General features: G+C 36.5%; 1 protein-coding gene across 4 annotated transcripts in view; it reads right to left on the reverse strand.

Moving 5' to 3' along the window:
• The window catches only part of AIMP1 (aminoacyl tRNA synthetase complex interacting multifunctional protein 1), a 47,976-nt gene that overhangs the window by 21,778 nt on the left and 13,046 nt on the right, over window positions 1–13,152 (reverse strand). For all 4 annotated transcript variants that reach the window (XM_023548556.2, XM_010590488.3, XM_023548557.2 and 1 more), the window contains 2 exons: window positions 6,608–6,721; window positions 3,973–4,137 (listed from right to left, as the gene is read on the reverse strand). In XM_023548556.2, the coding sequence (XP_023404324.2) occupies window positions 3,973–4,137; window positions 6,608–6,721 (279 nt within the window). The remainder of the gene's footprint in view (window positions 1–3,972; window positions 4,138–6,607; window positions 6,722–13,152) is intronic.

The following is a 13,152-nucleotide window of genomic DNA, read 5'->3' on the forward strand; positions in this document are numbered from 1 at the left end:
TGCCCACACTCTTATCCTGTCTACCAGGTCAGCATTCATACATTTTCTAGGATCTAGCTTCTATGTTCCAATATCATGTTGCTCCTAATTTTATTCTAGACATCACAGCTTTGTATTAGAGTTAGTGACATGCCTGTCTATTTTTTCTTTTCAGCTTTTCTAAGGAAAGAATTGGTTTCAAATTGTTCCTCAATGCCTAACACAAGATCTGGCATAAATATAATTCAAATGTTTGCTGAAAGAAGATTATATGAAAATTTCCAGCTGGAAGCCTCTGAAAATGATGTAGTATTTTGCTGAACATTGGATAATGATTTCTGAAGTTTAAAATATTGGGAGATGGGCTTGAGTCAGAGATTCCTAAGTTTCTTCAGTCTGAAGCAATTTATGCAGGAGACATGACAAAGGTGGTGGATTTTAAAATTATACCTACTTCAGTTTGGACCCTCTTGGTTTAAGACCAGAATTTACCACATAAATCGCCAAACTTCAGTTTGGACCCTCTTGGTTTAAGACCAGAATTTACCACATAAATCGCCATATTAAACCAAAATACAAAGATATGATGACTAGAATAAAATTAGGAGCACTATGATATTGGAACACAGAAGCTAGGTCCTAAAAAAAATGTGTGAATACTGACTCAGTAGGGTAAAAGAGTTGACATTTTAGGCAGAAGGACCAACCAAGGTTTCCTCTATTTAAATATATTTGCTTTTCATTTAGAAATTGTGATAACTAACTATACTTCCAGTTAAAACATCAATTAAAAAAAAAAAAGCAAGCACAACTTTTTCAATTAGCCCTGTAGCTTAATTCAGCCCCATTATAGGCCATCTAAGAACTTGTAAAATATTAAACTTTCTCCACTTAATCTCTTACTATGAAATTCTACAACTGTCCTACCTATGAAAACCCAAAAATGACTTCTCTATTGTAATATGGAGAATTATGCTGTTTCCTGTAACATCCAAGTAAGGACTTTAACAAATCTTAAAAACTCGTATTTTGATATTCATTTCTACCTCCAGTTCCTTCACATTTAAACTGAAAAAATTACCTATAATGTCATAAAATAAAACAGTTCATTTAAAATTGATCCCAATTATACAATTTTTAAATAATATTTGTGGCATTAAACATGGTCCTCAACAGTCACCACCTCCTGGTAGCCATAGCCCTCTCTCCTCGAGTGTGTGTGGGCTGTACCTAGCGAATCTCTTCAAAAGGATAAGGCCAAGTGATGGGATGTCACTTCCAAGATTAGGTTACAAAAAGATTCTGACTTCTATCTCCATTATTCTCATTTTGCTTTCTCTTTTGGAGCCCTCTTTCAGGGGGAAGCAAGCTACCATGTTATCAGTAGCTCTATGGAGAGGCCTATGTGACAAAAAAACTAGTGTCTCTAGTCAACTGCCAGCAAATGGCTGGCCAACAGCCACGGAAGCCAGCTTAGATGAAGAATTCTCCCCAGTGATGCTTTGAGATGACTGCTATCCCGGCTAACACTTGGACTTCAGCCTTGTGAGAGACCTTGAGCCCAGGGCATTTAACTAGAGCTGCATCAAATTTCTGAACACACACAAACTGTGAGATATAGGGATACAACCTATTTACCATACTCTTTTTTTAGTCATTATGATTTACGTCTTATTTAAAATTTGTATATGGGAGTTGAATCCTCAGGACCTAGCACATAAAACAAATTAACCAAAAAAAAAAAACCTGTTGCCATCAAGACGATTCCGACTCATGACAACCTCGTTTCAGAGTAGAACTGTGCTTCACTGTGACTTCAATGGCTGTAATCTTACGGAAAGGAGCCCTGGTGATGCAGTGGTTAAGTGCTCGGCTGCTAACAGAAAGGCTGGTGGTTCGAACCCACAAAGCAGCTCCGTGGAAGAAAGACCTGGAGATTTGCTTCCATAAAGACTGCAGTCTAGGAAACCTTATGGAGCAGTTCTACTCTGTCACATGGGGTTGCTATGCATTGAAAATAGACTCAATGGCACTTAACAACAACAATCTTATGGAAATAGACTGTCAGTCTTTCTTCTACAGTGCCAGTGGGTGAAACTGAACTGCCCACTCTTTGGTTTTTAGCAGAGAGCTAACTGTTTGTGGCACCCAGACACCTTATCCAGCACCTAGAGAACAATAAAACATTTAACGAATGAAAGTTCAAATTCAGCATGCATTGAGAGTTAAGATTTCCTGTTTACCACTGAAACTTATTAACGATTTGTCAACAAACCTATATGATTCAAGAATATCTGTAAGACAAAGATTATGGACCTCAAGTGCATTTGCTAATATTTCTTTTCATAACCAGGTAATTCTTTACACATTAATGTAATATTTTGTTTGGTTTGTCTTATTAGGATATAAATACAGAAATTAACTAAACTGTAGATTATATGAAAAATCCCAACTAGAGGCCTCTGAGAACAATGTAGTATTTTTGTCAAAAATTGGATTGTTTTCCAGAGCGTAAGCACTGAGACGGACTTGAAAGGAAGTTATCTCCTAATGTATACAGTCTGTGGCAGATTTAAGCAGTACATAGGCAGAGGGTACTCCAGTTCCATATGCTCAGGGAAAAGCTGTGACGTACAGTCACATTGCAGCCCTGATGCTGCCGTGGTTAAGAGCTATGGCGAGCTACAGCTGCCAACCAAAAAGTCAGCAGTTTGAATCCATCAGCTGCTCCTTGGAAACCCTATGGGGCAGTTCTACTCTGTCCTATATGGTCGTTATGAGTCACAATTGACTTGATGGTGATGGGTTTTTTTTTTTTTTTTTTGGGTATAGTTAGATTAGCAAAACTCAATAAAATTTGTGTAACTCGATGTTAGAATCATGAGGTATAGGTCATCCATTCTACCTACAAATACCCTAAGAATGATCATTCAGAAACTGCTTTGTCCTGGTGATATTAAAAAAGATTAAAAAAATCTCTTGTTCTCCTTCTCTTCCAGCCTCAGACTCTTGCCTTATCTTAACTCCCTAGCACTGTCAATCCCTGAGGCTACTGGATAAAAGATTAGATGAGAACAATCAGGATGATTCTTAGTGTCCTCACCACCGCCCTCCGTTTCTACATTCAGCTATAACACCTTTCCGTTTTATCCTGCTGAGGACTCTTTCCCATAAGCCACTCAAGAAAATTCTGGGTCCACAATCCAGCTAGTAGGAAATCTGAAGGAGCCGTTCCTGACATCACTACGATAGATGTGCTCCTGCTAATCCAACTTAAAACTTCCCCCATAAAGTGTAACTACAGTGATTAAAAGGTCCTATAGTGTTCCCTGGTACCATAGTGGTTTAGTACTACGGCTGCTAACGAAAGGGTTGGTAGTTCGAATCTGCCAGGCTCTCCCTGGAAACTCTATGGGGCAGTTCTACTCTGTCCTATAGGGTCGCTATGAGTCAGAATGAACTTGAACGTACTGGGTTTGGTATTTTTTTTTTTTTTTATAGTATTTAATTACAAGAGTTCTAGAGTTTAAGTCTGACCTAGATTTGAACCCTGGCTCTACTACTTACTAAGGAGCTATCTTGGACAAGTTTCTACAACTCATTAAGACTCAGGTTCCTTATTGGTAAAATAGGGACAAACATCTACCCTCAAAGAAGGTATGTATGAAGATTAAATACAAAAAGCCCTTAGTATAGTGCCTGACGTAAAGTAGGTATTCAACTACATAGTTTGTATGTGGGTTAAGTGGTCTTTAGTGGACAAGCCTAGCCAAAAGACCATCATTCATAATAATGAAATGTATGCCATGAAGTTCCAAATAAAAAGCTTTAGGAATACAACTAGCTCAAAAGTGGAGGACTCTCAATATATTTGGGGGATAAAGTACTCATAAAAGTTTGAGCTTTCTTTTTGATACCTTAATTATAATCCAAAATGTTGACACTATCTGACAAACCCAGACAAGAGTCAACTACACTTAAAAGTTAAAATACCTTTCTTCTCAGTTTTCTCTTTTGCCTTTTCTTCTCCTCCTCCTCTGTTTATCTGTTCTTTGGCACCAGAAGACATGCTTGTTATTGGTGCAGACTGTATCATATTTTCAGAACATGTAGAATTAGCCTGCAGCTGAGTACCAGATGGGACTGGTATTTGTTTTACTGAAAAATAAAATATCATTTATATTAAACCAACAAATAAAAGTACAGACAAGTAAATCAGACATATGAACCCTTTTGAAAAGAAAAACTCACTGCATATATCAAGTCTCTATTATCTGACACTGCAGAAAGGCTGCCATGATATTACATGTATTTTGACCATTACTGAGGTAACAACGAATGCATGATTCCCATTTAATCACTAATCCCTGATATCGTTGTCATTAGTTGCAGTCAAGTCGATTTAAACTGAGAAATTTCAGATTAACAATAATGCTTCATAATGAATTAATTCATCTAATCCTCATCATTATTCTAAGGGGTAGGTTCTATTCATGCCCCCATTTTACAGATGATAAATCCAAGCTATACAAAGGTTAAGAAGTTGGTCCATCAAACAGTGAGTGGGGAGATAAGTATTTTCACCCTATCCGGAAACTACACTCTCATGGTTTTGCAACATAGGATGTTTTTCTATCAGGTTTTCTTTTATATCGAATAATCAACTGTGAAGGCATTTTTATATTAGGTAGATTAGGTCGAGATGATTTCAATTTATGGCAACCTTATATACATTATATACAACAGAACAAAATGCCGTCCCGTCCTGCATCAGTCTCATGATAGCTGGCATGTTTGTGTCCATCACTGTGCCTGTCCATCACTGTGACAACCCCTCATCCTCACTGTCCCTCCACCTCACCAAACATGATGTCTTCGTACAGCAACTGATACCTCCCAATGATACACCCAAAATGAGCTAGTCGAACAATGTTCTGTTGTGATCCATAAAGTTTTCATTGGCTAATTTTCAGAAGTAAATTGCTGGGCCTTTCTTCCTAGTCTGTCTTAGTTTGGACGCTCTGCTGGAACCTATCCACCATGGGTAGCCCTACTGGTATTTGATATACTGGTGGCATAGCTTTCTTCCAGCATCATAGCAACATGCAAGCCACTACAGAGCAACAGACTGAGAGACAGGTGGTAGGTTTTTGTATTAGTAATTTCTTTATCAGAATTAGATCCCTGGACGTTGCAAATGGTTTGCGCTTGACTAGTAATCTAAAGGTTGGTGGTTAAAACCCACCCAGCCATGCCACAGAAGGCCTGGCGAGAGGCTTCTGTAAAGATTACAGCTAAGAAAACCCTATGGAGCAGTTCTGTAACATATACTGTTGCTGTGAGTTGGAACTGACTTAAAGGCAATGCGTTTAGTTTTTTATTTTTGTATATTAGAATTAAAGAAGAGAGAGCATTACTTGTCCGTTATCCTATTTCAAAAAATAACTTTTTAAAGAAGCAATGGACGTTCCTTCAACGATGTCTTAAAATATAAAAAACATTCTCATAGCCTAGCGAACATGGAAAAACACATCCCTCATGAGGGATTTTGATGCTGCTTAGATTGTGGCCAATATTTGGAACATTTTTGTGAAGTCTTCTTTAAGTTCCCTGGAGGCCAGGCATTCTCAAAGTTCTAATTTGCTTCTTATAATAATGTGAAATTCTATCTACCTCTATTTTATGGTTCACCATTAGACAGAATTGGACATTTTAATTCAAACTATTGATTTGTTTTGGCATCTAATGAATAAAATTAGAGTTTAAAAGTTTAATATTTACAGAGACAACCTTTTAGAATTAGGAGAGGTGCAAAGAGTTTTATACTGTATTTTAACTGTTTGTTTAATTCTATATCTGTATTCTAAATCTCCTAGTCTCAGAAAGCATCAACTAGACTCCAATTTTTCTACTATCAAATAATATTCTAATATTGGTACTTCTTTTATTTTTATTTGGCTAACTAAGAATAGAGTTCATACTATGACATTCAAAATAATTCAACAACAGAATGATGGTCAAAGGAAGTAGTAAGAGAGGCTTGTCCTATACTTTGGCCTCCTTAGCCTACCTAGGAAGGATTTTCTACATCACAATCAAACATCTTTCCATGTAGTACTTTGATACTGTTACAGAACTATTATCAATAAATTAGCTGAAATGATAATTATCTGCTTACTTGGATAACTTAAAACTTCTATGACTTTGGGTAAATTATATCTCTAAGTTTTAGTTTCCTCAGTCATAAAACAAGGATATTAATAGACGTATGTTGCTGAGGATAAAATAAATACATAGAAAGCAACTGGCACAGTACCTGGAATACAGTAAGCTTTAGTAAATGTTAATATTACTGTGGTTAACCTTTCAAAAGAACAATGATAATTAAGCTCAAGTACAGCACAAATATTAAAAAGCATAGGTTTTTGAACTCCAGCATGACCCCATTTTGTGTGACCTCAGGAAATGTTACTGGCCTTTTCTAAGTCTCTCTTTTGTCAAGGAGGAGGAACCCACAGCAGGATTACTCTGAGGAAAAAATAAGAAACTAGGTATAATACCTAACTTAATAAACTTTCGATAAGTGATACAATTATTAAAATCCTAACAATGAATAATTTTTAATCACCTCCATTTAGAATTTCAGCCTGGATTAGCTCTTGTTTCAGTTCTTCAATTTCTTTCTTCAGTTTAGCATTTTCAACTCGAAGTTTCTTCTCCTCTCTCAAAGTGGTCTGTAAAACTAGGGCCAACAAATCCAGTTAAATATAGTTGCGTTTTTTAGTTTCTTATGAATACTGCTTGAAAAGAACACAGCCAGCAGGGAAACACTAGTAATCAAATGTTTAGCCAGTTCCTTTAATTTTTTTTATAACAGCATAATGTTTAAAAAAGAAAGAAAAAGCAAAGGAGAGTATCAGTGAAATGATAATACATCAGAAGAGGTTTTGTTTCATGCATCATTTTCTGAACTTCAATAAAACCAAAAAGACCCGTGGCCGCTGAGCTGATTCTGACTTATAGCGAACCTACAGGACAGAGGAGAACCGCCCCATAGGGTTTCCAAGGAGTGGCTGGTAGATTCGAACTACTGATCTTTTCATTAGCAGTTACGCTCTTAATTACTGCATCACCAGGGCTCTGAACTTCTATAAAGATGCTTACTAAAATTAAACTGGCACCTTTTCATTATTGTAGCTATAATAAAAGGCAATGGTAAATACCTTAAGAACCTGGCACGAAAGTGAAATAAACTATAAAAAAGAATAATTATGTTAAATTACCAAAAAAAAAAAAAAGTTTGAGACCTAATGACATCAAATAGCAAAGAAGTATTCTCATTTTTTTTTTTTTTGGTCAGTCATTTCTTTTTAGAAGAAGTGGGATAATCTCTCATTCCTAATGTCTCAAATGTTGAGTTAGTAACAGATTCAATGAGTGAAATAACTTCAAATACTTGCTCTAGATAGAATGTGTGCTAAGGGTGAACAACTGGATTTACAAAAATATATCAGAGTAACAATGATTCAAAGTGAGGTTGGTATTGCTCCCTAGGTGGGATTTTGAACATCTGTAGAACAGTTTTCTTTTTTATTGTGGTAGAATATGTATAACAAAACATTTTCTTTTTGACCACTTTTATAGGTGCAATTCAGTGATATTAATTACATTCACTATATAGGGACACTATGAGTCAGAATCGACTCGATGGCAATGGGTTTGGTTTTGGTTATGTTATGCAATGATCGCTTTCCATTCCAAAACCTTTTACATGCCCCTTAACACATTCAGAAACCTGGCGGCCCAGTGGTTAAGAGTTTGGCTGCTTATCAAAAGGTAGGCAGTCCAAATCCACCAGCTGCTCTTTGGAAACCTTATGGGGCACTTCTACTCTGTCCTATAGGGTCACTATGAGCTGGAATCAACTCTATAGCAATGAGTTTGTTTTTTTTGGTAACAGACATTCAGTACTTTTTCGGTGATAACTTCCCATTTCCCCTCATATCCCTGGTAACCAGTAATAAACGTCTGTCTCTATGCATATGACTATTCTAGATATTCTATATAAGTAGGATCATACAATAATTTTTGTTTCTGATTTATTTCACTCAACAATGTTTTCACAGTTCATCTATGCTGTAGAATGTTTCAGAGCTTCATTTCTCTTTATGGCTGAATAATATTCCATTGCATGTATATAACACGTTTTGTTTATCAATTCATTTGTTGATGGATCCCTGGGTGGTTTCCAACTTTAAGGAACTGTGAATAGTATTACAGAGAATACTGGATTACAAGTATCTGTTTGATTATCTGCTTTCAAGTCTATTGAGTACATACTTAGAAGTGGAATTGCTGGGTCATATGATAATTCTATGTTTAACTCTTTCAGAAACCACCAAACTATCTTCCACATCAACTGCACCATTTTACAATCTCATCAGCAATGGATGACGGTTCTAATTTCTCAACATGCTTGCCAACACTTATTTTCTATTTTTCTGGTAACAGCCATCCTAGTGGGTGTAAAGTGCTAGGTATCTCACTGCAGATTTGATTTGCATTTTCCTAATGACTAATGAGAGCCCTGGTGACACGGTGGTTAAGAGCTCAGCTGCTAACCAAAAGTTGGCAGTTTGAATTCACTAGCCACTCCTTGGAAACCCTATGGGGTGGCTCTACTCTGTTCTACAGGGTTGCTATGAGTCAGAATTGAGTAGACAATAATGGTTTTTTTTTTTGGTTTTAATGACTAATGACATTGAGCACCTTCTCATGCGCTTATTGGTTACTTGTATATCTTTTTTGGTGAAATTTCTATTCAAGTCCTTTACCTAGCTTTTAATTTTTTGCCTTTTTGTTGTTGAGTTCTAAGAGTTCTTTGTATACTCTGGATATTAAACCCTTGTCAGAAATATGGTTCCCATATATTTTCTCCCATTCTATAGGTTGTCTTTTCACTTAAAGTTGGTAAGGTCCGTTGGCGCGCAAGAGTTTTTAATTCTGATGATGATTAACTTATCTACTTGGTCTTTTGCTGCGTGTACTTTTGGTGTCGTTTCTAATGGGTCATCCCAAAGCATTACACCTATGCTTTGTACCAAGATTTTATGGTTGTGGTTCTCACATTTAGGTTACTAATCCATTTTGAGTTAATTTTCATATATGGCATGACATAGGAGTCCAACTTCATTTTTCTTTACATGTGGAGATCCAGCACCATTTATTGAAGAGACTACCCATTGGATGGACTTAGCAACCTTGTCGAGATCAATTGACTAGAGATGTATGGGTTTATTTCTGGATTCTCAAATCTACTGGTTTTTAATATCTATTCTTATACCAGTATTGGTTTTGATTATTGTAGCTTTACAGTATTTTTTGAAATTATGAAATGTGAGTCCTCCTACATTGCTGTTCTTTTTCAAGATTGCTTTGGCTCTTAGGGGTCCCTTACAATTTCATATAAATTTGGTGACTGGATTTTCCATTGCTGTAAAGAAGGCTGTTGCAATTTTGATAAGGATTGAGTTAAATCAATAGATAACTTTGGGTAGGGTAGCACTGACATCTTAATGTTAAGTCTTACGTCCATGAACACAGGATGCCCTTCTATTTATTTAGGTCTTATTTAATTTCTTTCAGTAAAGTTTTGTAATTTCCAGTGTACATTTCTTTTACCTCCCTGGTTAAATTTACTCCTAAATATTTTATTCTTTTAGATGCCAGTATAAATGGAACTGTTTTCTTCATTCCCTTTTCAAATTGCTTATTCCTGGTGTATGGAAACCCAACCAATTTTTAGCATGTTGACCTTGTACCCTGCTACTTAGCTGAATTAATTAGCTCTAGTTTTTTAGTAGCTTTCTTGTGGAACCTTTGGAATTTTCTATTTACACAATCACACTATTTACAAATATACTTTCACTTCTTCCTTTCCTACTTGGATACATTTTATTTTTCTTGGCTAATTGCTCTGGCTAGAAGTTCTAGTTCAGTATTGAATAGCAATGATGAAAGTGGGCATCCTAGCTTTGTTCCTGATCTTAAGGGGAAAGCGCTCTGCTTTTCTCCATTGAGCATGACATTAGCTGTGGATTTTTCATAAATGTCTTTTATCATATTGAGGAATTTCCTTTCTAGTCGTTGTCTGTTGTTTGTTTTCTTATAATGAAAGAAATTATTTTGTTAAATGTCTTTTCTACTTTGATGGAGATAATCACATAGCTCTTTTCCTTTATTCTATTAATGTGGCATATTACATTAACTGATTTCCTGATGTTGAACTTGCATTCCTGGGATAAATCCCACTTGGTCATTGGTGTACAATACTATTAATATGCTGTTGGATTCGGTTTGCTAGGATTTTGTTGAGGATTTTTAGATTCACTTTTATAAAAGATAGTAGTCTGTCATTTTCTTTTCTTAAGGTATCTTTGGCTTTGTTATCAGGGTAATGCTGGCCTCATAGAAGTGCTCCCCCTGTTGTACTTTCTTGGAAAAGTTTAAGGAGGATTTGCCCAGTGATTAAGCATTCAGCTGCTAACCAAAAGTATGGCAGTTCGAATCCACCAGCCACTCCTTGGAATCCCTATAGAGCAGTTCTGCTCTGTCCTATACAGTCACTGTTAGTTGGAATCAACTGGACAGCAACAGGGTTTTGGTTTGCTGTCACTTATTCCTTAAATGTTTGATAAAATTCCCTAGTACAGCCATCTGATCCAAAATTTTTTTTGTAGGGAAGTTTTTGATTATTGATTCAATCTCTTGTTAAGGGCCTACTGATACTTTCTATCTCTTGAGTCAATTCAGGTGTTTCTAAGAATTTGTCTATTACATCAACAAGATCTAATTTGTTTGTGTACAATTACATCCATAGTATTCTTTTATGGTCCTTTTCATTTCTGTACATTCGATTGTAATATTCCTACTTTCCTTTCTTATTTTAGATATTTACATCTCTTTTTGTCAATCTAGCTAAAGGTTTGCCAATGTTATTGATATCTTCAAAGAACCAGTTTCTGGTTCCCTTGATTCTACTGTTCTATTCTCTAATTCATTTATTTCTGCTCTGAGTTTTGGTATTTTCTTCCTTCTTCTAGTTTTGGGCTGAGTTTGCTGTTTTTTCTAGTTCTTCAAGTTGTAAAGTTACCGATTTCTTTCTTCTTTTTTAATGTAGGTATCTAAACTCATTTGTCAATTCAATTCTAACTCATAGCAACCCCACAGAACAGAGTAGAACAGCCTCAGACGGTTTGCAAGGCTGTAAACCTTTATGGAAGCAGACTGCCACATCTTTCTCCTGCAGAGTGACTGGTAGGTTTGAAGTACAAACCTTTCTTAGCAGCTGAGTGTTTAGCCACTGTGCCACCAGGGCTCCCGGTATATAGGTATCTACAGCAAAAAATTTCTGAGTACTATTTTCATTGCATCCCTTAGATTTTGGTATTCTGTGCTTTCATTTTCATTTGCCTCGAAATATTTTTATTTCTCTCTTGATTTCTTCCTTGCCCCATTGGGTGTTTACACATACTTGTGTATCTTCCAGTTACCCTTGTCATTAACTTTAAGTTTCATTCTATTATGGTAGGAGAAGACACTTTGTATGACTTGAATCTTTTTAAATTTACTGAGAATTTTTTTGCGACCTAAAATACAGTCTTTACTGAAGAATGATCCATTTGCACTGTAAAAGAACGTATATTGTGCTACTGTTGGGTGGAATGTTTTACGTACGTGAGACCTCGTTAAGAGTTGTTCAAAATCTCCTTATGGATCTTCTTTCTAAATATCTCTTCATTATTGAAGGTGGTATATTGAAGTCTCCAACGATTGCTGTAGAGAACAGTCAACTTTCATTGAATTTTTATTTCAGTTATTATATTTTTCAGCAACAGTAATTCTATTTGGTACCTTTTATACTATCCTCGTGGTGTAGTGGTTAAGTGCTACGGCTATTAATCAAAGGGTTGGCAGTTTGAACCCGCCAGGCGCTCCTTGGAAACCCGATGGGGCAGTTCTACTATGTCCTATAGGGTCGCTATGAGTTGGAATCGACTTGACCGCACTGGGTTTGGTTTTTTTTTTTTTTGGTATTGCTTTACTATTATTCTTGCTTTGTTCAGATATCATTTTCCTGATTTCCTTTATTTCTTTGTCTGTGCTTTCTTAGTTCCATGAGCATGTTTAATACTTTGAGCATGTTTTAAGGTCTTCTTTTCACTATGAGTCAGAATCGACTCGATGGCACTGGGTTTGGTTTGTTTGTTTTTGTTCATTTCACTATCTGGGCTTCCATAGAGACAATTTCTCTCCCTTTGTCTTTTCTTTTTAATGGGCCATCATTTCCAGTTTCTTTGTATGCCTTATGATTTTTTGTTGAATCCAGCGCACTAGAATATTAGAATGTGTTAGCTCTGAGTATGCATATGGCTTTTTAAATTTCCCTCTAAACACAGTGCTTTCAAAGCACTAATTTTTGCAGCACTAATTTTTACAAGAAACTCAGGATGTCTTTGGTTGCTGCTCTGTCCTTACCCTGTGTAAGCTCCTATTCAGGCTTGACTAAGGCTTCAGTCCTTCAAGGACCTCCCAAACAGATCAGAAAAGACCCACAGATCAATCCAAAGACAGAGATCAGTTCCGTCACTGAGAGTGTGAACTATGCAGCTGCTGCAGCAGCAGCCAAGGCCACTGTGTTGGGTGGGGGTGGGGCAAAAACATTAGAAAATAAAAATTTTCCTACTAGTTACAAGTCATCTTTTTCTTGTTCCAGCTAGTGGTTAGTTGTTGCAATACCCTGACACCTTTCATATTTCTTATAGAATTGAGATTATAGACTTCTAGTTGTTTTTCTTGGTGCTTGTGTGGAAGGGTCAAGGTCTTAGAAATATTCACGTTGCCATCTTCGCAGAAGTCCCGTGAAGTAGGAATTTTTAATTCACAAAATTTACGTAAGTATCCTCACAACAATGCAGCTTTCAAAATGTTATACCATGATGTATCTCTATGTGGCACAAAATAAAAAATATCCTAAGGCAACTCCAACCCAGATTTAGCCCTGTGGAAGCCACTATATATCGTCCTGGAGGCCCTGAGGACCAAAGGCCTGTGGGGGTGTTTTCGGTTGCTACAAAGAATGAGAATCACCACAGGTATTTTACTGGGCACAGG

The sequence above is a fragment of the Loxodonta africana genome, chromosome 5, assembly GCF_030014295.1.
Source record: "Loxodonta africana isolate mLoxAfr1 chromosome 5, mLoxAfr1.hap2, whole genome shotgun sequence".
Classification (NCBI taxonomy): domain Eukaryota; kingdom Metazoa; phylum Chordata; class Mammalia; order Proboscidea; family Elephantidae; genus Loxodonta; species Loxodonta africana.